Genomic DNA, 26,825 nt, shown 5'->3' with positions numbered 1-26,825 from the left:
CCATACAATTTGTTATGCAGTTTCTCCCGAGTACAGAGACCACCCACATGTGGCCGTTACTTGTTTTATTGGGGCACAGCGAGGCGCAGAAGGGAAGGAGCACCCTGCAGCTGCCAGGATTTTAGTTCCCTCATTGGCCCCTTTTGTAGGCTATAACATTTTTGATTTTTCGTTATTGGGGTCATGTGACAACATTTTTTTTGCGGGATGAGATGATTTTTCCACTGTTACCATTTTGGGGTTGGTATCCCCTATTGTTGAAAATTTAGGAACTTTTTTTTTAGGACAGGAGTATAAAAGCTTCAATTCTGTACTGGATTTTTTAATTTTTTTTTTTGGTGTTCACCATATAGCCTAATAATCATGTTATCTTTATTCTATGGGTCAGTACGATTACAGGGATACCAAACATGATTTTTTCTTACGTTTTACTAAATTTGGGAAAAATAACATTTTTGTATTGCCGTCTTCCAAGTGGCACAACATTTTTAATTTTTTGGCTACGGAGCTGGTTGATAGCTTGTTTTTTGCGGGCAACCAACAAAAGAGAAAAAGTGAGCATGCGTTACTAAAAAATATATATAAAGTTTATTGATATGCATTAAAAATAGAACATAATTCTGGGTAGTTACAGGGAAAAGGCCAACAGGGTGCTGGGCAGCATCAATATGCAATGGACATTAGGCATAATAGTATATAACATCATAAAGTGCATAGTGCAAAGCCCAAAATACAACCCATTTTAAGTGAAATGGTAAAAGGAGGGTGGTTAAAGCGCTAGGAGACACATCACATATAATACCTGGAGGTTAAAACATAGTAGGCGCATGGAGGGAGAGCTGCCCAGCACCTCCCCGACACGTGTTTTGTCCACACAGGACTTTGTCACCCCGTGTGTTGGTTGTTTGCTTTCTGAGCGTAGCATTCTTCATACTGTTGGTGCCCCTTTTTCACTATAGCAACATTGCCGGTATTTATACTACATATTTGGTTCATAATTTGCTCTAATAGGACTTTCTTGTTTGTTTTTTGCGGGACATGGTGTACTTTTCAATTGTATCATCCTGAAGTACATATATTTTTTTTTTATCACTTTTATTGCATTTTTTGTGGGATTGAATAGGTACAAATCATAATTTTTGGAGAGATTTTAGCAGCAGTGGCTGACATCATAGTCTGTGCGGCCAGCATGCACGTATCTGCCGCTACCGATGGAAAAAGAGAGGACCTGAAGGAGGAGGGACGTAAAGATTTACCTGGAGTGTTCCTTTAACAATGAACAATGTAACTATCATATTTTGTTCACAAAGTGAAATGAGACATTTCATGGTAAATTATCTTTATATACAAATACATGAAATACAATGTTCACATTTAGACATTTACAATTGATCTTTGGGTAATCACAGACAGCACTGATATCACGATAACACTTAATTAAGAGGAAACTTTACAGACTTTTTGACCAGGCTTATGCCTTGCTTCTTAATGGAGAACTGTATACTATACTTATTATTCGCTCCCGAATCATGCACACAACCATAGTGACACGACTACTCGACTTTCCATGGATAGGGGAGGGGTGAGGAGCCGTGTGCTACTCCCGGGTGACCAAACAGTGGTGTGCATGAGGCCTCACATTGTACAATCAATAGACTGCACCAATTTAGACATGGAGAACTTTATTATACTTTCAATGAATGGAGTAAGCAGTATACTACAGCTATAGTCAAACATTGTGGCAACTGCACGGCCTTTACCAGGACCCAGTAGCTGAAAAACAAAGATTCACCTCAGTCTTCTGGCCTTTTCAGGTCTTAGTTTTTGTTCAGAGGAAATACACAGTGAAGCTTTGTGTTAAATGACAGCAAGCAGGGCAAAAGCATATGGAACTGGTACAGAAAGAATATTGGAAAATTGTATAACTTTCACAAATAATATCACAAATTTGCTGACAATGGCCAACCCCTTTAAATCTGGAACACTTAAAGAGGACCTTTCACCACGTCACATATGAAGGGACGGGGGCTTCTACACAGATTAAGAGGAACTTTGAATTTTCCCATGGTTGCTGAGATAGCAGCCCAGGTATCTGACCATTATTATCCTCCCCAGTGTCAGAGAGGAGGAGTTAGAGCAGAGGCAGGGCCATATGTTATGATAGTCTTCTACTTTTCAGAGTTGGGCATTACATGCACCCTCCTCTCTGACAGTAGAGAGGATTATAACTGTCAGATTCTGGGGATGATATCTCCATCATGGGAGCTAGAAAGAAAATGATAAGTGCCCCTTTATCTGACTAGAAGCCTATGGTCACCTCCATATGTGAGGTGGTGAAAGGTCCTCTTTAAAGGACATCTACCACCAAGACCAACATTAACACCTATGGAGCCTGGAACCCATCAGGCTCATTTGCATACAGTCCTTCATCCTGGTGGTAGATGCCCTTTAAACCCTGCAGTTTTCCATTTAAACATTTCTAAAGGTTTTGATAACAATCATCCTTCAGCTATCCTATGGTAGATCTATGTGTCTTTATAGTTACTGGCTGAAATCAAACCCTGTGTGTGACCCAATTTTTATTCAGGGTTACGGCACTTCCTCTGATCCCCCACCCCAAATTGTTCTTACTATTCTACATATTCTGGAGGGACAGAGAGAATAGTAACTACTGCCTGCAGTGTCAGACTACACAAAGGGTTTGTTTTTGTAGTCTGTTACCATAGTGACACAAATTTGCAATCGAATTGTAGACACAAAATATCAAGAGATTTTTAATCAAGACAAAATGACACTTCACATTTTTATTGAAAGTTTTTATAATTACTATTAATTAGGAGTGTTTAAAGTGCATGTAATATTCTTTAATGAGGATCTGTGAGCTCCTTAATATATAGCCTTGTCCAATCCAGTACACACACTGAATTGTCCAGTTTAACCACACAATAACCCCTACAAACTTGATTGACAGTGTCCTGCTCCTCCTGTAAAACCTGGCAAGAGAGGGTGCACCAAGCCTCAAAGCCACACCCTGGGTGCACCAAAATGCTTGTTCGTGTAGAAATACAATTTCTCAGTGTTCAGTAAACAGATTTATCATGCAGGACTCACCACCTACAAGGACATCATTTTATATTCCACCAGGTAGTTGTTTGATTTCCTTATAAGACATATTATGTCAAATTTCTATCAACATTTATGACTGTGTCATGCATATAAGTGTCAACTATCCCTCAGCTCAAATTCACAGGAACAGCAGCAATTAATGGTGTTTAGCCTTAGGCAGCAGTGACACGGAGTGTGAGGGCTGTCACTGATGACATTTATAGCTGACTTTTCTATATCGAGCAAGTGAGTCATAACATTTAGATTATACTCCATACATATGGACTCAAGCAGATGATCAGGTTATACTTGTAACCTCGGTGTAGGTCTTAAAAGAGCTCTACGAGAAAACAGGAGGACAAAAAATACACCCCCTACTTTTTTGGAATCCTAAAGTCCCAAACTTCTGTCAGTACCCGGGTTCCTGAATAGCAATGCACCAAATACTTGAACTTTTATCAAACGTATTTTTTTTTAACCAAAAACTGGCAGAAAATGTATGACGAATAACACCTAAAAGTAGGTGTTAAAAATTAATAATTATCAAACTAAACCCAATCAAACTTAACCTCTGGGGAAAAGGTGGTTGGCTCAGGTACTTTTTGTAGTTCTTGCCCTGGGCACCAAGAGAAACCAGCCCTGCCCTTCATCATTATTCCCTAATCTCTGGGAAAAAGTGATCATGGCTTCTCCAGAAAGAATTCCTCAGGGAAAGATCCTCCATGTGGATAAGGGGTGAGCTGGGCTTTTAGCTACAATGCTTGGTACACATCCTAACAGTTGGCTTTCGTTGACCACCAGAGCTACTGTCCTGATTTTCTTACAGGTAATGATGGAAGCTTCAGGAATTGTTGCGTTGTGGTCTTGTAGAAATAAGGCTGATCTTGTGTTGTAGTGACTGGATAAAAGGAAGACTTTAGCTGTTTCCCTTGAGCACCAACAGTGCAACACAAATATGCCCAATGCTGATGGAATTGGTCAAGAAGTCATCTCATGTAAAAAGTTATTAAACTTGTAAATCAAGGGACAGATGGGACTGTTTGGTGCCCTAATCTAAAGCAGCATGAGAACAACACACTAGTGCTCTTGAAGACCCCCAAACCTAGTTATAGTAGTCCTTATATTTGGAGATGTGGCAGTATACTATATAATATACACAATATATATAACCTCAAACAGTCACACTTTAAACTGCACTATGGTAAAGACCAAAGAGCTGTTGACGGACACCAGAAACAAAATTGTAGCCCTGCACCAGGCTGGGAGGACTGAATCTGCAATAGGCAGCATCTTGGTGTGAAGAAATCCACAGTGGGAGCAATAACTAGAAAATGGAAAACATACAAGACCACTGATAATCTCCCTCGATCAGGGGCTCCACACAAGATCTCACCCCATGGGGTCAAAATGATCACAAGAACAGTAGGCAAAAAATCCCATAACCACAAGGGGTAACCTAGTGATTGACCTGCAGAAATCTGGAATTAATGTAACAAAGGCTCCTGTCAGTAACACACTGCGCTACCGGGGACTCAGATCCTGCAGTGCCAGACATGTCCACCTGCTTAAAGGGGTATTCCAGGAATCGGCATAATTCATATACAAATGGGTCCTTAAAATATAAGCTAATATGTAATTAGTTGTTGTTTAAAATTTTGCTCCCCTTAGCAGAAAAATGCTGGTGACATACACTGTAATGAAGAATTAAAATGCTACTGGCCCTTTAATCAGTCCGTTAATTTCCTCCGCGCGGTCCGTTGCAGAGCATACACAGGACAGAAGATGGCCGCTGGTCACATGTCCACATCACATGTCCTGCACCTGCCGGGGAGGTCATGTGATCAGCACTAAGTTTGGCTGTAGTCGGTTGGTTGCAGTGCATCCAGTGTTTTGGTGATGGCAGTTATACATCATTACTATGGTAACAGAGCAAGAAAACCTGTTACATCATCACTGGGAGCAGAGCATAAGAAGTAGGAGGAGTTACTGAGAAGTAAAGGATCTTGGGACTTGTAGTTTTAAGTGGCAGCCATCTTGGTGATAACTTTAGAGAGCCCATAAAATTTTGTGAATCATAAAATCAAACTATTTAAGCTCCATTTTGTGACTAATGACATTGAGTTTTGTGTCATTCATTTATTTATAGCATTATGGTTTTTTGTATCAGACGTTCATATTCCCGGAATACCCCTTTAAGCCAGTACATTTCTGGGCCCATTTGAAGTTTGTTAGATGAAACCAAAGTAAAATTGTTTGGTAGAGACACAACTTGTTGTGTTTGGAGGAGAGTGAATGCAGAGTTGCATCCAAAAAGCACCATACCTACTGTGAAGCATGGTTGGGGAGGGGCAACATCATGACGGGGCTATGTTCCTCTGCAAACGGACCAGGATCTGTGTAGATGTAATAATGAATGGGGCCATTTATCATGAAATGTTGAGTGCAAAACTCCTTCCATCAACAGGGGCATTGAAGATGAAACGTGGCTGGGTGTTTCAGCATGACAATGATCTCGAGCACACTGCCAGGGGAATGAAGGAGCGGCTTCTTAATAAGCATGTCAAGGTCCTTGAGTGGCCTAGCCAGTCTCCAGATCACAACCTCATAGAAAAACATGAAGATAAAAGTCTGTGTTGTCCAGCGACAGTACCAAAACATCACTGCTCTAGAGGAGATCTGCATCGAGGAATGGGCCAACATACCAGCAACAGTGTGTGCTAACCTTGAGAAGACTTACAGAAAACATTTTACCTCTGGCATTGCCAACAAAGGTTATATAACAAAGTATTGAGATGAACCTTTGTTATTGACCAAATACTTCTTTTCCACCATAATGTGCAAATAAATTCTTTGTTTTCACATTTTTCTCTCATATTTGGGGTCTACTTATGATGTCACTTACAGGCCTCTCTCATCTTTTTAAGTAAAAGAACTTGCACAATTGGCGGCTGACTTAATAAATAAATTTTTCCCTACTGTATGTATTGAAAGTCAATGGATGGTAGAAAACTCTCTATGAAATACCTAAATATCCATAGTCACTGACAACAGATCTAAGGGAGAAGACGACATGGAAAACCCCAGTCTTAGAAATCGGAGAGTTCCTTGGCCATGTACAAACAACATGGTCATTTTTTAAATTTCAGTTCTACAAGTTCTAATGTAATTTTTGTATAAAACATTGAGTTATATAACATAATCCCAAAATACATAATATCTTAACCAGAACATCTGACAGTACCTGAGTCATCATTGTTAGTTACCTTTCACATCCCGTTTCCTCAGCTTAGTATTTTTCCTCTAAGTTATTTTTAGCTTTGTGATTTTCATAAGCAGCTTTCCGTAATTATAGTCTTCCACACCATAATAATTAGATGTAATATGGAGGCATGGGGACAACTTTACTTCACTCTGGTCACTTGCTTAACCCTTTAGTACAACTGATTCTCAGCTGCTTCGAGTCTCTATGTTGTGTTGGTCACCACCAATGTCCTTCATTTTCTCCTATATCCTATAGGTCCGGCTCAGTGACCAGACAATAATAATCTGCTCTAGCTGAGTAGTTCCGTGAACCTAAATCTGAGATGTCCACATCTGCTGCAGGTTCCCTGTCTGGGACACGAGTCACTGGGGCTATTCGAGGTGGTGGAGCTTTGTAAAAACTTCTCCGAACACCTGGAAAGTAGTATAAGGATCCATTAGTATAGACCTACATAACCTGTAACCTATTATACAAGGACATACTAGTACCTAGGTCTCCATCGGGGTCAAGATCTGCTGCCTCACTGCTTACAGTCAGCATTGGATCCTTGTCATCCTGACAATGAATCTGAGGATCACCGTGGCCTTCAGATAGTGAAATCTTGCGAGGGAGGGCAAGTCGAAGCTCCTTCCAAAACTCAGAGGCTGGAGACTGTACAGATACATAATGAAAAAATTCAGTTATTTACATGAAAGAATATGAACACAAAATCCTTAAAGGGAGTTTATTGGGCCCAAAATGACTCCTAATCCGGGGCGTAACTTGAAGGTGTGCAGAGGGTACTGTCACAACCGTGGGTGAAGGTGTCATTTTTCCACATGAGAAGACTAGTACTATAAACCATACATTATAGTCGGGGGTCTGGTACAGAATTTGCCCATCAGCTTCAAGTTACGCCACTGCTCCTAACAATAAACCAATTAAAAGGACTGATGAAGTCCAGCTCCCATTATGATCTTGTTGGTCAAAGGAGATTTATCATTACCAATATGGATCTTATGTTACATCTATATGTGTCCTTATTACCTCCACAGCCCCACTGAATGCAATGAGATCTCTGGGTCTAAGCCTAAAAATGGACAATGCTTTACACCACTAAACGAACAGCACCCTTAAGTAGAGTATGAAATATCCTTTCTAGAATTTCCTATTTTATATTAAATGTTTACCTATAAGAAATCACCTCCAAAAGCATATACAAATGAGTTGAAAAGAGTTACTTTTTACCTGAGATAAGTGTGCAGACTTCGGTTGGGCTTTGGTTTGGATGCATTTCAAAAAACAAAATGTGACTTGTTGGTGCTGCAGACTCCTCAGCTCTCAGCCCCCATCTTTGTGCTCCTGTACAGCTCCTCCCTCCTGCTCCTTCACAGAGCTTACAGCCTGGTGAGTTGAAATCAGTGTGCGAGGGAGGAGCTGTACAGGAGCACAAAGGTGGGAGCTGAGAGCTGAGCAGTCTGCAGCACAGACAAGTCACATGTTGTTTTTTGAAATGCATCCAAACCAAAGCCCAACCCCTGGGACTACACAGAGGATTCTGTCAGGGTGCAAGGTAAGTTACAACACACAAGTATATTGAAATGCAAATCCTTAGAAAAGGCAGAAAGGCGTATTTGCAAAGCGGGTCTAATGGGCTGCTGTAACCTGTCTTTAGAGAAAATGAGGTCCCGGGTGATAGGTTCCCTTTAAGATAAAAAATCCTATTCCTTGCTATGTCTATAATGACACATAGAAAGATAAAATTCTATTTTTAATATAATACCAGAAGCAAGATCCTATGATTGGAGTATCTGAAGTGATGATCTCTAGTTCACCTCTTAGAATGACATGTCAGGCAAAAAGTGATTCTTCTCTGCTCATTCGCATAGAACTTCGGAGGAGTTTTTTATTGGTAAATTGCAACTTTTAACGTAAAGAGGGGAATGCTAGAAATGGTGTTTCATACCCTAACTAAGGATGCTGGTAGTTTAGAGAGGGTACAATTTGGTGACAATATTCCTTTAAGGTTTAGACCCTGAGTTCTCATTAGATGCAGTGACACTGTGAAGTGTAATATATGGTCCATAGAGGACATGGTGACAATCCTATATTTTCTTTTGACCATCAATATCATCATGGGAGCTGAACTTCATCAGTAAATATATGAACATACCACAGAATCCGTCTTCCACATGAGAATTTTCAATGTCCCTTTCTGACTGTTGAGTAGTTGGGTAACTTCATCGGGCAGGTCCTTGTATTGATTCTCAAACAGGATGAAAATGGGTGTCCTAGAGAGCTCCAGAAGACGGAAGAAGCCATCCCTACAAACAAGAGATATTACGTGAGAGTTTCCTCATGAACAAGAGTCTATAGGTCCTGTAGTGGTATACCATAGCGCAAGACTCCATGCTTAGGACCCATGTCTATAAATGTCTAGATGGCCCGAGATACTGTGCATGCGTGAGCACGGCTAAATAGCCGAAGAGTGCAGCAAGGTCGCACCTTAGCCCCTGGCACTTGGCCAGGCTACTCCACGCCCCAGTAGCTAAAATTAATCTGCATATAGGATAGACAAAGTTTTTATTTAGGTATGGTAAAAAGTTTAGCTAAAGGCATTTTAGGGCTTACTAGATAGAAAGGTATCTTCCATTAGGGTTCCTGCTGGTAGGTTTCCTTTAAAGAGAACCTGTCAGGGAACCTCAGGGAGGGTATAAAATGTCCTTTCTAGAATTCACTCTTTTATGTCAAATCTCATATGTCTACCTATAAAAAATATTCCCCAAAATCCTTTAAATATGAATCTTATTTTAACATTAGATGAGTCCAGTTTAGTGGAGGGGGATCTTCAGATGTCCCTATCTTCTGTTCTATAGCACCTAGAAACCAGATTAAAGATAAGGATCTCATCTTTCAGACAACATCAGGCTTACTGGCTTGTTAACCACAGATACTGGCAGCTAAAGACATAGCTGGAAATGCAAACTGCAGATAACGATCCAGTTTACATCTATTTTTAACTGCTTGTAGGTCTAGTTCTGTAGCGCACAGAACCACAATCCTGTGTGATCCAAAAGACAAGATTCTTATCTTTCATATCATACCAGCTTGTTTCTAGGTACTAAAGAACCAAAGATAAGGGCTTCTGAAATGACCCTACGCTTGTAACCACTAAATTTGACTCATCTCATGTGAAAATGGGATGAGGAGAGTCATAACTGTTTTACCGTATTTTTTGGACTATAAGGCGCACTAAAAATTGTTTGATTTTCTCAGAAATCAAAAGTGCGCCTTATAGTCCAGTGCGCCTTATTTATGAACCGTACTTAAAGACAATAGCTGCCTTGAACTGTGCACAGGTCTGCCACCTGCTGGTGATTCATCCTTATAATAAGGTGCGCCTTATAATCCGGTTCGCCTTATATATGAACCTAAATGTTTTAGCAGGCATTGATTGATGTTGCGTCTTATAATCCGATGCGCCTTATAGTCCGAAAAATACGGTACTCTGGGGGAGATTTTTTATAGGTAAACGAGTGAGATTTCACATAAAAGAGGGGATTTTAGAAATTATATTTCATATAATACCTGAGGGAACTAGTAGTTTAGTGGGGTAAAACATGGTGGCAATTCAAAATTAGATTTTTTTTTTTTTTTTTACAAAAACAGCACCAAGTTTTGTGCAATACTGAAATACAGCCTACATATCATGCAATATCATTTTGCTTTTTATAGAAGAAAGCAGCCATAACAACCCCTTTAAATCCTTCACCATGTACAATGATGGCTCCAGTTTCCAGTAGATCCACTCACCTGAAGTTGTTTTGGCACCATTCCTGCTCTAGAAATGCCATGGAAAGCACCACGATCAGGCGCCGGCTGCGGCTGACATTCATGAGCAGCTCAGCGGTCGGCTCTGTATTTTAATAGAAAAAGTTTTATGTGTTTGTTTATTCAGTACTTAGTATCTAAGGAAGTTTTATCAGACTGGCAGATTGCTAGATTGAGAAAGGTTTGTGCACCGAAACACATGTTGGGGTGGATGCTGGGTACAATAGATCCTTTGTATGTATACAATATACCTATATTCTTAAATCCACATCTTCTTTGTTGTTTAGTACCGTATTTTTCGGACTATAAGGCGCGCAAAGAATCCTTTGATTTTCTCAGAAATCAAAGGTGTGCCTTATAGTGCAGTGCACCTTATATATGAACCGTACTTACAGACAGCAGCTGCCTTGAACTGTGCACAGGTCTGCCACCTGCTGGTCATTCATCCTTATAATCAGGTGCGCCTTATACACCGGTGCGCCTTATATATGAACCTAGACGTTTTAGCAGGCATTTATTGATGGTGCGCCTTATAATCCGGTGAGCCTTATAGTCCGAAAAATACTATTAACTTATTTTCAGCTAAATGTCAATGGGAAAGTTTTCTGTACTACTGTACACTGTGCAGCAACATAATAGAGGAAACACATGGCACTACGTACCATGAGGGGGCATCTGTCGGAGAGGTTTGTTAGGGAATTCTCTAATAGTAAACTGTGGGGAGAATTTATTAACGTACCTGTGGTGGCTTTCGGTGGGCATTTGCGCATGAGTTGTATGGTGCAGAAACATATCTTGTTTGATTCCTGAACTGGGTGGCTTTGCTTTAAAAAAATTGTAAAATTATGATAACAAGGCTCTGTGGCTCCTGTGGCTGCCCCGGCACTCTCCTGACCCTAATTATGTACTGCTCCTGCCTTATCCTGCCCAGCATAAGCCGAGAATATGTCATCATTGTGTTGTCCCTTACAGGCAGAAGTAATCAATCACTGCACCATCCCCCAGCTGCTGTGTATGAGTCATCCAGCTCAGGTTGATTAGTCCTGGACAGTTCAGGCAGCTCCTGTGTATGTGGAAGTAATGTGTTTGTGTGTGGCAATCAAGGTCCTGAAGTTCATCATAATTTTTTGAGCAAAACCACTCATTTCAGGGATTAAACAAGATATGTTTTTGCATCGGTATAGCTACAGTGAAGGTTTGTTTGGTTCACAATGCATAAAAACAAATGGTAGATTTCCTTCAAACTCCTTTTCTCGGCTAAATCAATATAACCCATCTATTACCTGTGCTGGGCAGGAGGCTGCGCTCATCCAGGTGCAGTTTGTAGCCATATTTGTTCTCCAATTGTGGCTTTAAGATGAAATTGGTGAACTTTGAGTCGATGTTTGAAGAGCAGAAGGAGACATATGCATCAAACAGACGCCCATCTGTGGAGAGAAAACAGACGGGCAGAATATTACCATTGTGCCGATTGTTGGGCCTAAGGGGGCAAAGTTTGACAAAGTGTCTTTTTGATTTTCTGTCCCTGCACTGGATATAACACAGTATAACAAAGGATATTCACTCAGTGGGCTGCTGTCTTGTCACTAGCAAGGAGATATTCAGCTGAAATTTCAGAGTGAAAGGTAGATAATAATAGAAAAGAAAGAGAGAGTATGATGAGAGTCATAGTAGTGAGGTAGGAAGCACTTTGCTCTAGTAAGATATTTCAGAAAGTTTCTTGTGATTACTTGTATTATTGATTTATGCAAAGTATTGAAAGGTTAGTGACTATTTAAGATGCATTGAGTTCAGCCGAGCAGTGATCTGTCACGGAAATATATGCTGTAACATGAAATGATATGAGTGTGCAGAGCTGGCGTTTTGCATATTGGGCCCAATATATTATTTCTCCCACTTTTTTGGAGTGTTTTGCTGATCTTTGCAACTTCAGGGCCAATGCATTTTATTTGCACCTTTGTCACTGTAATGCACTTCGTGTGCCTAATGCAATATCTTTACCGTTCTGTTGCTGTGCTTCACAACTTTTTTACATTTGATAATACTTTATCACTTGCAACTTTAGTAAAAGACCCACAAAAATTGCAAACATGTACCACCTAAAAATGGCTTAAAAACACTTTTCTTATGCAACTTTTCATTGGACTTTTTTTTTATATTTTGCAACTTTTGAGCAGAAAGGGAGCACTCTTCAAACAGGTTATATCTGATCCATAGCACCTAGAACCACAGTTCTTGTGTCATTAAAAAAAAAGAGATTTTAACACTGGGTGTCACAGAACCAGAGATACCCACTGTTACAAGTTACAGTCAGAATGGCATTTTCATATACAGATGACACTCCCAACTGTAACTTTAACTTTCTGGGTCACCTAGGAAAACAATACTGGTGCAATATAAAAGGGGACATTCTCCTTTACCAGAACTATGTTTCCAGGTTCCACGGCTCAGAAGATATAGCCCTTTGAAGTATGCCCCCTTTCTGCTAAAAAATAGCATGTTACAGCATGTTATAACTGAAATGTGTTAGCTGAAGGCAGCACGGAGAAGAAGGAGGAAGAGGGAGCTGCAGGGAGACAGAGCATACAGTTTGCAGAAGTACCTGCAGACTCTGCATCAGCAGCTGAACCTGTGGTAGGTTGACAGATTGATGCTGTACCATACATAATATTTATTCATCAGCTCATAGGATCTTCTGATGTGAGTCTAACGTGAGTATTAGCTCTAAAAAGAGCTATACTCACGTCCCTTACATCCACCTACCACCCGTTCTACCTTTATAGGTAGAATCGTGGTGGTAGGTTCCCTTTAAGAATATTTAAGAAAGGTTGATTTGTTACCCTAAACTACAGGTCAATAAGGATCCCAAATCAACATTACAGGTGTTGTTTACTATAATGGGCCAATTATTTCTGGAGGTAACAAAGATACCAGTTACCATCACACTCCTTGCTCACTTACCATTCATTTCAGGTTCTCCATACTTGTCTCTGTACCAAAGATTGAAATTTAGACGACACTTGAGGTAAAGAATGACACCAATTACCAAAAGTGCAAGAACACATAGAGCAAAAACCACTGCTGCTATGTGACCAGCTTTATCTGCAGACACAAACAGAACCAAGTGATTGTGGGGAACATACAAAGTCAATACAATTCCTACAGCATATTATCTATTATCACATGCGGTAATATTTCACTTCATACCTGATAGGTTTATTGTATTCTGAGATACAGGTGATCAATGGAAAATTACACAATATAAATTGCTGTTATAAAAATGTCCTGTACTTAAAGGGAACCTACCACCACGATTCTACCTATGAAGGTAGATCGGGTGGTAGGTGGATGTAAGGGACGTGAGGAGAGCTCTTTTTAGAGCTAATCCTCACGTCCCCGCTAACTTTTAATAAACTTTATTCCCCTAACATGTAAATTTAGTTATGCGGCTACTGGGGCGTGGAGTAGCCGGGCACGAGGCTACACAGCGCGGCTACTCCACGCCCCAGTAGCCACGTTACTCCTCCTACCCTGTGTGTTCAGCTCGCGGCATCCGACAAGCCGGAGTTCTGCGCATGCGCAGTAGCTCCGGCCTCGGAGCTGTGGCTGCTCAGCTGCGTTCTGCGCATGCGCAGAACGCCAGCATGTCGGGCGAGGGCGCGCAGCTACGAGGAGCTGCGCGCCGAACACACAGGGTAGGAGGAGTAACGTGGCTACTGGGGCGTGGAGTAGCCACGCTGTGTAGCCTCGTGCCCGGCTACTCCACGCCCCAGTAGCCGCATAACTAAATTTACATGTTAGGGGAATAAAGTTTATTAAAAGTTAGCGGGGACGTGAGGATTAGCTCTAAAAAGAGCTCTCCTCACGTCCCTTACATCCACCTACCACCCGATCTACCTTTATAGGTAGAATCGTGGTGGTAGGTGCCCTTTAAGAGCAATGCTGTGACCTATAAATAAAGATCCTATTTACTGATCATATTATGTAACAGAAAGGGAGTAGCCCTCTACCCCGCAACTCCAAATAAAAACTTAAAGTAAACCAGGAATGTAATTTTTGAGATGAAGAAAGGTTGCAATAGCCTATACCAGTGGTGGCGAACCTATGGCACGGGTGCCAGAGGTGGCACTCGGATCCCTCTCTGTGGGCACCCAGGCCATTACCCAGCCTTTCAGGACTCAAGACTTTGGTTAAAGGGAGCCCAGGACAAGCCACATTAAGCGGCATTTTAAAGTGACTTGAAGTTGAAGAGGAGCAAGGAGGTGTGGACAGAACCGGATTATCATTGGAGCGCGTTTTCCGGGTCTTTGATTCATGCTGTTAAGTGGACCTTAAAGGGAAGATACAATGATAATCCAAATATCTCCTTCTTTCTACTGTATTGTTGTACTCAGGACGCCAATACGTTTGAAACCTGTAACAGAGCAGGGAGCAATAAGCCATTTTAAATTGGCATTTTGGCACTTTGGGAAAAATATGTGGCTTTTGGTTGTAGTTTGGGCACTCAGTCTCTATCTCAAGGTTCGCCATCACTGGCCTATACAGTGCCTGTGTCAGCATTTTGAATACTGCCTCTAGCTAATAAAACTTGACTTCACTTTACCTGGCTCCCTGCCAGCAGTATGTGGTGAGTCCCAAGGGAGGGGTGGCTGCAGCAGCCTGTGTGTCAGTCTCCTCATGCATTCTTGCTCTCCTCCACACTCATCCAGCTCCCTCCACCCCTTTTCAGCTTCCTGTCCTGTGTACTGAGTAGGTGGGGGAGGGAGAGGGATGGAACGGAAACAAGTAAGGATGCAAATGGGCATCATAAAAGTTATGGCTGCCATGTGGATAATGATTTTAAAATTACATGATAGGTTTCCTTTAACTATTCTCTTTCAGTTTCTTGTGTGCATTGACTTTGTGGAGCCTTTCCCTTTAAATATCTTCTTCTTATATCAGTTACCCATGACCTCCTTCCTTCTAAAATCAACTTTAAAGATCAAACAGCGGCTAGTTCACGGCCCCCATAGATTTCTATTGTGCACGGTGTATGGTCCTATTCCTGCCCCCATTTACAACATGGCCGGTCATTACCTATGGACATCAGCATGAGAAGCGCTGCCAAAGTCTACCCAGATGAAACATTTGTATGCATGAAATAAAATGCAGCTACTGAATTAGCAGCCGTCCATCATTTTATCATTTCTGTTCTCCTTCGTCTACTACTCCATTATTGTTATTCCGCAATGTGCTGTAATAGTTGTCATGTAACACCCCATTAATACTGCACTGAACATTCATAGGGATCTGCTCCCTCTCATGTCCTACATAGCATCAGTACCTGTTTTGTGGAGCATAAATGAGGCAGAGACATTATTCTGCAGTTGACAAGTAAAGTTCCCGTAATCTCCTTCTGTGGTAAGATTAACATCTAGGACACTGGAGATGAACTTCACTGAACTAAGGAGACCAGTCCTATACAAAGTAATGGGGATAAAAATACACATATTATCCACCAATCTACATACATTATACAAATTGGGTTGCAAAAAATATTCATACCCCTTGACATTTTCCACAAAATGTTCCAGCCCTAAATTTAAATGTATTTTATTAATATTTTATGGGATAGAGCAACACAAAGTACGTTTGGAGTTTAAAGAAAATGATATATTCTTTTGCAATTTTTTGTAAATTAAAAACTGAAACGTGTGGCATGCCTATGTATAAAGCCCTTCAAATTCTGATTCCCCTAAATAAAATAAAATAAAATAAAAGTCTAATGAGTAAATTTGTATGTAATATATTCACTGTAAAACTACAGCTGCTTGATGAAGGCCTCAGATGAGAACATTAGTGAGGAAACAGCACCAATAAAACCAAGAAAAATCAGATTGATAAAGTTGTGGCCAAGTGTATTGCAGAGGTAGAACATCTCACAGAGCAGTGTTCAATCCATCACCAGTTAAATGGAAGAAGTTTGTCACAACTGCTAATCTACCAAGACATGGCTGTCCACTGATAGTCCAGACATGGAGATCAGAAATGAAAGAAGCAGGCAAGATCCGCGGAGTTACTGGAGTACCTGGAGAGATCTACAGTTCAGGTTCGAGAACCACAGGGAAACTATTACTCCACAAATTTGGTCTTTATGGAAGAGCGGCAAGAAGGCACACCATAAGCCATAAGAAGTCCCATTTGAAGCTTGAAAAAGGTTATACAGGGGACACAACAAGCATATGGAAGAGGGTGCTCTGGTCAGGCGAGACCACAAAAGAACATTTTGTCCTAAATGCCAAACGCTAATTGTTGAGGAAAGACACATATGACCCTAAACACACTATCCAGGGGTGTAACTACAGTGGTAACAGCCATAGCAGCCGCTATGGGGCCCACAGTGTCCAGGGGCCCAGTCGTCCAACCTGACACTAAAAAATGAAGAATGTGCACCATACGTCTGTATATGGCACTATATGTGGGTATATATGTTATGTGTATATGTTCTATATGCTGTGCGTATGTGTGTATAAGTGTATATAAATTTGTGTGTATATATATATATACTTACATACAGGATATATATGTGTACTATGCATATTTAAAAGGGGGAAGGGGGCCCCACTCAGAAGTCTGCTATAGGGCCCTGTCTCTCCTACTTACGCCCCTGGCACCATCCCTACTGTAGAGCATGGTGGAGGTGCTTCGGCAGGTGAGTTGAATAGCTGAAAAAATACTTTAGTCTGCGTCTGGAGAAGAAAAGGTTTCAGAAGCGTCAGGTCTTTTTTATTATGAGAATTGGAAAAGCCTGCCTCAGGCGCTGGTCACAGCAGGGACAGCAGAGAGCTTCAAGAAGGGTCTAAATGCCTTTTTACACCTAAATAACATTGATGGTTATGTTATATAGACTTGTTTCCCCTAAATCCCTCATCCAATCCCTTCGCTTCCTTGGTTGAACTTGATAGACAAGTGTTTTTTTCAACCGTATAAACTATGATGATACTGAGTCATACTATAGGTCAGTGGTGGCGAACCTATGGCACTGGTGCCAGAGGTGGCACTCGGAGCCCTGTCTGTGGGCACCCAGGCCATCACCAAAGAGGACACAAGGGATGTTCATGGATTCCCAGACAGCCCAGGACTTGCTGCGCTCAGTGCTGTCTTAAAGCGACAGTGCTGCCTGAGACTACAGGAGGAATGAGAAGGTGTGGGCAGATCTGGATTATCATTGTAGCTCCAGCTCCAGGCCCGAAAATTCTTCCTATTCAGGGGAACCCGAATTTGTCACCATTTCTTTCTACTGTATTGGTGTACTTAGGATACTGATACGATTGAAAGCTATAAAGAGAAGGGAGCAAGAAGTTACTGCTTAAATTGTACTTAAAATGTTGACACTTCGGGATAAATAAGTGGATTTTGGTTGTAGTCTGGGCACTCCGTGTCTAAAAGGTTCGCCATCACTGCTATAGGTTCATCCTGTAGCAGCACAACAACCCTAAACATGCAAATCTACAAATTAGTATTCTACAAATTAGTAGGTTTTAAACCTATTATCATGGATAATACGATCAGCCACACACACCCAAGATAAAATAATCAGCTACAAATTATGCCTTCATATAAATCTCACTGATAACGTTACAACATTGCTGAATGTGCCCTACAATTACCGTGGGAAAAGAGCTACTGTTTAGTAAGGGTAGCAACATTTGGCAATTTTTTAGAAAGAAAGGAACACATGGGAATATGATTGCAGGATCAGACTACAAAGGTTTGGCTTGTAGTCTGTTACCATAGAAAAATATAAATCTCAATTGTAGAGACACATTTTTTTTTAACCTTATAATATACAGTATATGCCTATAAATCTGCCCTTCTATCATGTTAGAAAAATGAATTTCCTGCATTCTTCTAATAATACATGGAGTTTTCTAGGATGTTTTCTTGACTATGGCATTTGGTGAGACGCTGTATTCATTTATATGACGACAAGAGCTTCCCTCATCTATGCCACATAAAAGGTAGATTACGGTATTAAAGGACATCTACCACCAGGCTGAAGGATCGTATGCAAATGAGCCTGAGGGGCTCCAGCCTCCACTAACGCCTATGCAGCCTGGATCGTTGATCTGATCCCTGTAGACAAGGGAACCAATCACCAGATTTTTCCCTACTAAACTACTTATCCCCTCAGGTATAGTAAAAATATAGGTATTTTATCTCCTCAGGTATAGTAGAAATATAATTTCTAAATTTCCTCTTTTATGGGAAATTTCTACAAAAAAATAAAAATATTATGCAAATATAACTCTTCTCAAGCCATTTTCACCTGAAATTAGTCATGTTTAGTGGTTGCAGGGATAGTGTCACATCAGAAGTTCACGTCTTTGGTTCTATAGTACCTAGAGGGTTTTGTGTCATTTTAAAGATAAACATATCATACTTCAGATCCCATCAAGTTTATAGTTCTGTGAGATACAGAACTAGACAAACATGTCTTCTATGTCTTTAGCTGTATCTCCGGTTATGTAGCTCAAAGCCTGATTTAATATGAAAGCTACCGGTATCATTAATATGAAACAAAAATGTGACACTTCCCCTGCTGCCACTAAATTTGACTCATCTCATGTGAAAATGAGGTGAGAAGAGTCATTTTTGCACGACTTTGGGGGAGAATTTTTTTTTTATAAGAAAACGGGTGAGATTTCAAATAAATGGGAATTCTAGAAAGGGCATTTCATACCTTACCGGAGGGGGCGTGTAGTTTAATAGAGTAAAACCTAGTGACAGGTTTTCTCTATCTACTGGGTACTTCTTCTAATGCGTCAGGTTTCTAAGGTGGCACATCAAAAGAACTAAGCAGGAGCCGAGGATAGTCATTGTAAGGGGTTGAAGAATAACTAAACTTCTGACAAAATTTTATGAATCAGTAGTGTAGATGATAAAACTTTACTTTGTAACCCTTATTAACCCATTAGTGTATAATGAAGGCTATAGGCACCACAACAACCAGAACCAGGTGCCCTCTAAAGGGGGAGCATCAGTGGTGTAACTAGAAGCTGTTCAAAGTCTGTGCCAGGCCCCCGACTATAATGTATGGTTTATAGTAATAGTCTTCTCACATGGGAAAGTGACACCTTAAGGGCCCCCTAAACCTCTTGGGCCCAGGTGCGACCGCAACCTCTGCACCCCCCCAAGTTACACCCCTGGGGAGCATGTTACTATAGTAGGATATGGTTACAGCACCTGTTCACTATTGACCAGTCTGATGTCCTGTATATCACAGGTTAAAGGGAAATGTTTTGTCCCATTGCTGTTGTAGTTAACAATCTCTGATTAACCAGTTTTCATTGTATAATAAATTTTAAGGGAGTTCCTGACCTGTTAGTGAACCTTTATTAGCGGAATAATTGCCGGTACTTACACCCTGTTGTAAAAACATTGAGATCTTATCCTCTGATCGCTCTCTTACCACACACTGTCTTGTCTCGCGTACAGGTTCTCCACTGCCGTCTCATCCTTCATCCATGTAATGTTGCGATTACATGTCCCGGGTACTAGTAACGTACAATTGAGGGACACGGTGCTCCCCAAGTGCGGCCATAGCTCTTGCGTCACGGTCGGGGGTGAAATGAAAGAGAGTGGGTACTTGCATTCTGTGCCTGATAGAAAAGAGTTAATAAAATTAAAACTAATTTTATAAAATATGTTTATGCTGATTTGGGTCTGGCATGTTAAGAAACAGTTCTGGAGTCACAATAGGAGGAGGTTGTATTGTTCTATGGAGTAGCTGCTTTCTTAAAGGGTTAAAGTAGAGCGTGATTTGTAGACCTGACTAGAGCTTCTGTCCTTTCATTGCTCCTTCCTGTCGTCCACTTGTGTTTCACATATAAATATTGATGGGATCACTCCGGCAGTTTCGGCATTCAGCCTAATATGGGGGGTTGTCACATACACCACAATGGCTCCTATTGAACAGCTAAATTCCTGCAGTGTCTCTCCAGCAGGACAGACAAGACACAGGACAATGACTTCCATGTTCACAATCTCCTGCAGATTCCTCCACAGGTCACCTCTAGACCCCAAGTTAGTGGTGGTCGAAAAACATTTGGGCCGTGAAATGAAGGGCGCCCATTTATACTGAATGGATAAGTGCCCAATTTTAGTCTGGTATATTTTTCCACTCTTCAATAGGGATATTTGTGAATGAAGCCATATGTACCCTAGTGACAAGTGACTCCAATTGTCACTGGGGCAAAAAAAAAAAAAAAAATGTCTAGAACTACAATTATAAAGTATACAGTTTCGACTTACATACAAATTCAACTTAAGAACAAACCTATGGACCCTATCTTGTACGTAACCCGGGGACTGCCTGTATAATTCAATAAATCAGCTTTAAATGGGGTGTTCCTTTAACACTATTGAGTCCATTGAGCCCAGGTGCCCGATACAATCCTCTGGTGAACCACCTCACTCCAAAAACCACACATCATATTTGGCCAAAGCTAAAGCAAACATACATTTGTTTGCTTGTTTTTATAATTGTATTTGTGCCAAGGACTCTCTTTTAATATATTTTACCAAAGTTCCTCTACAATGAAAAAAAAACCATGTTCAAACAATTGCTGTGACCAGTCCCCTTCCTACCAAGAACAGCGCCATCCATTGTATAGTGGCAATGCATGGTATTGCAGCTGACCCATATTCACTTCAATGGGACTGAGCTGCAACCAGGCTAGGAGACTGATAAATAAATCAATAATAAGAGAACTACTATAAGGCTGGGGTCACACTGGTGAATTCACATCACAAAAACAGGCTCATACCAAACTCTATTTCTATTTACTATTACTATTTTCTCAGAAATCAAAGGTGCTCCTTATAGTCCAGTGCGCCTTATATAGGAACTGTACTTGCAGATAACAGCAGCCTTGAACTGTGCACAGGTCTGCCACCTGCTGGTCATTCATCCTTATAATCCAGTGCACCTTATATATGAACCCAGACGTTTTAGCAGGCATTTATTGATGGTGCACCTTATAATCCGGTGCACCTTATAGTTTGAAAAATATGGTAGTAAGTGGAATAAAAGTATTTGCGGAACTTGGAATCCCCCTTTAAGTTGTCTTTGGTGTCCCCAGATGACGTGTTGAGAGTTGAAGGGTTTTTAGCCCTATATGATCATCATGTTTGGCCTTGCGCTCACATGACATAGGATGACAGTATATGTAATAATTAAACAGATGGCTCAACCACGGTATGGACAGGTCAGAGATGACTTGTGTACTGGGAGACAATGTCCAATGACCCATGACATGGTAAAGAATCATCCCATCCGTGACTGTAAGTTTAACAAGGCAATATAGGGAATAAATTATAAAATGAAACTCTGGAAAAACACTTAGTCACTAGTTCAACTGATAAAAGACATGAGCACCTCCTCCACCCACCGGCCAAAAGACAGGTATTTAATGTATCCCCGGAAACAATGAACTGTACTATACTGCAGTGTAAAGAGAAATTACATAAGCAAAATTCTGTGAATGACTTTCATATAAAAAAACCCTTACACAGGACAGGTCAAAGCTAAACTATTCATTTGTTTAATACATTCCCAGGAGGAATAACAGAGGAATGACACAATGGTTAGCTAAAAGGTGATTCAGAATTGTGATATTATGGGGAATACAAGTAAACAGTGGACTAGATCTCTTTCAAGGGAATCTGCCATGTCAAAGGTCCCGTCTGTTCTGCCAGTATGTTATAAAACATAAAGATCTAAGAAGATTATGCAAGTAGTTTCCTATCTGCAGGCAGATTGCTACAGAGCAAGAGAAGATAAGTAGGTTTTATATTGTGTCCTATCTGCAGGCAGAATGTCATAGAGCAGGAGGAGCTGAGCAGATTGTAAATAGTATCATATCTGCAGGCAGCAGGTTATAGAGCAGGAGGTGCTGAACAGATTGTACACAGTGTCCTATCTGCAGGTAGCATGTTATAAAGCAAGAGGAGCTAAGCAGGTTTTATATTGTGTCCTATCTGCAGGCAGTAAATTATAGAGCAAGGAGAGCTGAGCAGATTGTAGATAGTATCATATCTACAGGCAAGATGTTATAGAGCAGGAGGAGCTAAGCAGATTGTATATAGTGTCCTAACTGCAGGCAGTATGTTGACAAGACTGTATCGAAGAGCAGATTGTATGTATAGTGTACAATCTACAGCAGGAGGAGCTCAGTAGATTACACTGCACATAGTGTCCCATCTGTAGGTAGTATGTTATAGAGCAAGAAGAGTTGAGCAGATTGTACATAGTTTCTTAGCTAATGGCAGCATGTTATTGAGCATGAGTATCTGGGCAAATTGTTTCCCAATATATAAGCAGCATTTTATAGAGCATGGGCAGCTAGACAGAATCTGTAGATAGCATGTTATAGAGCAGGAGGAACAGAGCAGATTGAACACGGATTATGCGTGCTGCTGAAATATAAATCTACTGCATATCCAGATGTTACCATTCCTAAAAGTTCAGAAATTCCATACAAAATCCATTTTGTGCTTTGCTTCTGGATTTGTATGAACGTAAGGGTCGCCTTAGGGGAGTGCACAATGTGGAACATCCTCCCAGAACAGCTTTTAATCTCTCAATATCATCTATGGAGAATGTTTTGGCCCTTGAAAAACACACAACATAATTCCAGGTGCCAATTCTCTCTTGCTCAGGAGACAACACCCTAACCTATCACTGTAGATCTAAGATGAAAGTTTTGTACTGTGCTTGCACCTATAACAACTATAAAAGACATTTTGCATTCCAAAGTTAGCAGTTGTCAGCCCTTAGGGACTAAGTAATGGTCCTCACTATTCTAGTCACAGCTGCCTAAAGGGCTATAGCCCCTACGTAGCTCGAAATCCTGCAACTATAGACCCCCGAGACACATTTATGTATTGGCACCACCTGCTCTGACAATTGTTAGTAAAGCAAGGTTAGCAAGGCACATGTTGTAATAGCGGAAATTATGCATAAGTTCTTAAAAAGGGTTAAAATTAGCAAAGCTATCAAGATTGGCATAAAGACTTTATCAATGTAAGGGTTAAAGAACAGTGTAATATGTAGCTGCATTAAAATACACAACCTGTTATATGGAAAATGTTGTGTAATCTGCAGTTAGCATGTTATAGAGCAGGGAGAGATGAGGAGAGTGTACATAGTGTCCTGTCTGCATGCAGCACTTTATAGAGCAGGAGGAGCTGAGCAGATTGTACATTGGGCCCTATCTGCAGTCAGCATGTTATAGAGCAGGAGGAACTCAGCAGATTGTACAACTTGTCTTATATGCAGGCAGCATGTTATAGAGCAGAGGGAGCTGAGCAGATTGTACAACTTGTCTTATATGCAGGCAGAATGTAATAGAGCAGAAGGAGCTCAGCAGATTGTACAAGTTGTCTTATATGCAGGCAGCATGTTGTAGATGAAGAGGAGTTGAACAGATAATGCAGAGTTTCCTATCTGCCATCAGCATGTTAAAGGGAACCTGTCAGCAGAAATTGACCTAATAAATCACTACCAGAGTGTTATAAAGCGGATTTCTTTCATGGCCCAATCTGGTAGCATCATCCAGAAAATTTACTTTAAAGTTGTGGTGGTATAAAGTCACAGAGGCAGAGAGTTCAGCACTGAAGTCAAGCTCTCCCTGCCTCAGAACTCCCCTCTGTTGTGATTAACCTCATTCACTAAACATCATGAGATATGGTTAATGATGTCCCTGCATGCAAAATCATCAATTACAGCAAAGCAAATTACAGCAACCATTCTTAGTCAGAACTGGACTTCAGCGCTAAACTCTCCACCTCATTTACAATTTGACATCTAATTTCGAAGTTGATGCTCCAGTGTCTATTCTGCAGGGAGCATATTATAGAGCAGAAGAGGTGCAGCAAATTATACATAGGGGCAGATTTACTTACCCGGTCCATTCGCAATCCAGCGGTGCGTTCTCTGCACTGGATTCGGGTCCGGCCGGGATTCATTAAGGTAGTTCCTCCGCCGTCCATCAGGTGGCACTGCTGCGCTGAAAAGCATCGGAACGCACTGGAGTTCACCGAGACTGGCTGAGTGAAGGTAAGTGCAAGCTCCGCGACAGATTTTTTCTTTTAAATGCGGTGGTTTTTCCCAATCCGTCGGGTTTTCGTTCAGCCACGCCCCCCCCCAATTTCCGTCGCGTGCATGCCAGCGCCGATGCGCCACAATCCGATTGCGTGCGCCAAAATCTTGGGGCAATTCAGAGGAAATCGGTGCAAATCGGAAATATTCGGGTAACCCGTCGGGAAAACGCGAATCGGGCCGTTAGTAGATGACCCCCATAGTGTCCTATGTGCAGCAGCAGGTTATAGAGCAAGAGAAACTGAGCAGATTGTACATAGTGTCCTATCTGCAGCAGCAGGTTATAGAGCAGGGGGAGCTGAGCAGATTGTTCATAGTGTCTATTCTGCAGGCAACATGTTATAGAGCAGGAGGAGCTGAGCAGATTGTACATAGTGTCTATTCTGCAGGCAACATGTTATAGAGCAAAAGAGGTGCAGCAAATTATACATAGTGTCCTATCGGCAGCAGCAGGTTATAGAGCAGGAGGAACTGGGCAGATTGTACATAGTGTCTTATCTGCAGGCAGCAGGTTATAGAGCAGGAGGAACTGGGCAGATTGCTTGTAGTGTACTATCTGCAGGCAGCAGGTTATAGAGCAGGAGGAGCTGAGTAGATCATTCATAGTGTCCAATCTACAGGTAGCATTTTAAATAGCAATGAGAGCTGGGTTGAATGATCTATAATTTTTTCTATGTATACAGTAAATGTTATACTAAATCTTTTCCCAAAACCACTGCCAGTATATTGCACTGTATTTTCATGGGGACTGGTTTCCTTACAGCAGTTTTTACTTTAAAATTGTTGTTGGGCTGAATGTAGTGATAGTGGCACAAACGCCCTTAAAACTGCGCAAACCTTGTGAATCCCATCATATTTGTCTAAAGACAGGGACATCTTATTATAAGATTGGGTTAAAAGTTGTTACAGGAACCTCATATTGGTTACAAAATTCCCCAATTGACAACAGTAGAAAAAAAATCCATTTCCCCTGATAAAGAAATATTGGTAAAATAACATTGTGGCGATAATCTTGGTAGGTAATAGTGTAATACAGCCCTGGTCCTTACCATTCATTATCACCGAATGTCACTTGATTATTGACAAGAAGCAGATTTTTCCAAGCTGTGAAAAGACACAAAATATGTATAATATATATTTATAAAGATAGCAACAACAAGTGTTAACTTTACCATGACCCCAAAACACAATCAAATAATAATACAAATATCATGATCTCAAGGTCACATAATGGATCCAAGCGCAGGCACCAGGAACTCACTTTCACTGGCATTGCCAAGAAGATATTTCGCAAGAGGTGCACAGGATTAACCATAGACAGGATCTGTTATTGTAAGCTACAAGTTATAGTAGAGAAAGCCAAAGGAGAAGTGTACTGACCTGGGCAACGGATAAAGCGGCTAATGATTACCTCCGGACATGTCAAGCCAGAGCTGCAGGAATGCAACAGCATCCACCAGGAAGGTAACGGAGCCACAAACACCCAACTTTCCAGGATTGTCACATAAACAGTCCTTGTTTCCTCTGCAAACACTGCGAGACATACACCTATCACCTAGAGACAGTGAGCTCTTCTGTACTATGCTCCTAGCCTGGAACCTCAACACCTGTGAAGGTGGAGCGAGAGGAGGAGCAGAACCAGGAAGTCTCCGACTACCTGGATGAAGCTCAGACGCTGCATTGCTCAATGATTACAAGGTAAAAGACGGGGAAGAGATGAATTATTATCTGGCCCCAGAACACTACGACTCTCTTCAGCAAAAAATTCTGGCAACAAGTGTGGTTGAGGTCCTGTCACACGGCGATGGCAGTAGAAGTGGTCTGCCGGGGTAGTCGTCTCTGTGTATAATCCCAATGAAATACATGGGGTCATGTGCCAGCTACCTGTCGTCCAAAATGTGTTTATATGTAGTCTTACACAGAAAAAGCTAAAAAAAACTATGCAACAGCACTTTCTTTTCTGTACCCACCCATAGGTGCTCTCCTAAAGCAGTGATGATGAATCTTTTGGAGACCGAGTGCCCAAACGACTGCTCAGTCACTGCTTTCAATCGTATAGGCATCCTGAGGACACAAAAACAGTAGAAAGAAAGTGGAGAAATTTGGAATATCATTGTAACTTCTATTCATCAACTGGAAGAATCGTGGGACCCAAATGAAAAGATCTAATGATAATTTAGTTCTGTCCATACCGTCTCACTCATCTAGTAGTCTTAGGGTACATTCACACGTGGTATGCCCGCCGTGCGGGCATACCGCCGTGTGCTGGAGAGGAGGAGGAGGTGACCCCTCCTCCCTCCATAGAGAACAGTGGCTCACGGCCGCACACACGCCAAAAGATAGAGCATGCTCTATCTTTTTGCGGTGTGCAGGCCGGATCGGTGCCACACATGTGTGGCACCGTATCTGCGCCGCGCCGCTATTGCCGTCTATGGGGACGTACATGTGAATGTGCCCTTAGGCAGGGAAGGATCTGTGTTTGAAAATAGAACAGAGCACGGCATG

At 41.3% G+C, this 26,825-nt stretch overlaps 1 protein-coding gene across 2 annotated transcripts; it reads right to left on the bottom strand.

Annotated features, from left to right (window-relative positions):
- Positions 1 to 1,336: 1,336 nt before the first annotated feature.
- On the bottom strand, positions 1,337 to 25,961 carry SIGIRR (single Ig and TIR domain containing). 2 transcript variants are annotated; one of them, XM_072118120.1, is made up of 10 exons: positions 25,701 to 25,785; positions 25,370 to 25,424; positions 19,629 to 19,818; positions 15,501 to 15,634; positions 13,139 to 13,279; positions 11,461 to 11,604; positions 10,160 to 10,262; positions 8,520 to 8,670; positions 6,856 to 7,018; positions 1,337 to 6,780 (listed from the first exon to the last, which is right to left on the bottom strand). In XM_072118120.1, exons 2-10 carry the CDS (start codon positions 25,374 to 25,376, stop codon positions 6,617 to 6,619), a joined length of 1,197 nt encoding a protein of 398 aa, XP_071974221.1. In that variant the 5' UTR covers positions 25,377 to 25,424; positions 25,701 to 25,785; the 3' UTR covers positions 1,337 to 6,616. The 2 variants fall into 2 exon arrangements, with proteins under 2 accessions (XP_071974221.1, XP_071974222.1); XM_072118121.1 differs by lacking the exon at positions 19,629 to 19,818 and having other exon boundaries at positions 25,701 to 25,961.
- Positions 25,962 to 26,825: the final 864 nt, after the last annotated feature.

This window comes from Engystomops pustulosus, chromosome 7, assembly GCF_040894005.1.
Source record: "Engystomops pustulosus chromosome 7, aEngPut4.maternal, whole genome shotgun sequence".
Classification (NCBI taxonomy): Eukaryota; Metazoa; Chordata; class Amphibia; order Anura; family Leptodactylidae; genus Engystomops; species Engystomops pustulosus.
The sequence above is the reverse complement of the archived record's forward strand: the minus strand, read 5'-3'. Positions and strand labels throughout refer to the sequence as shown.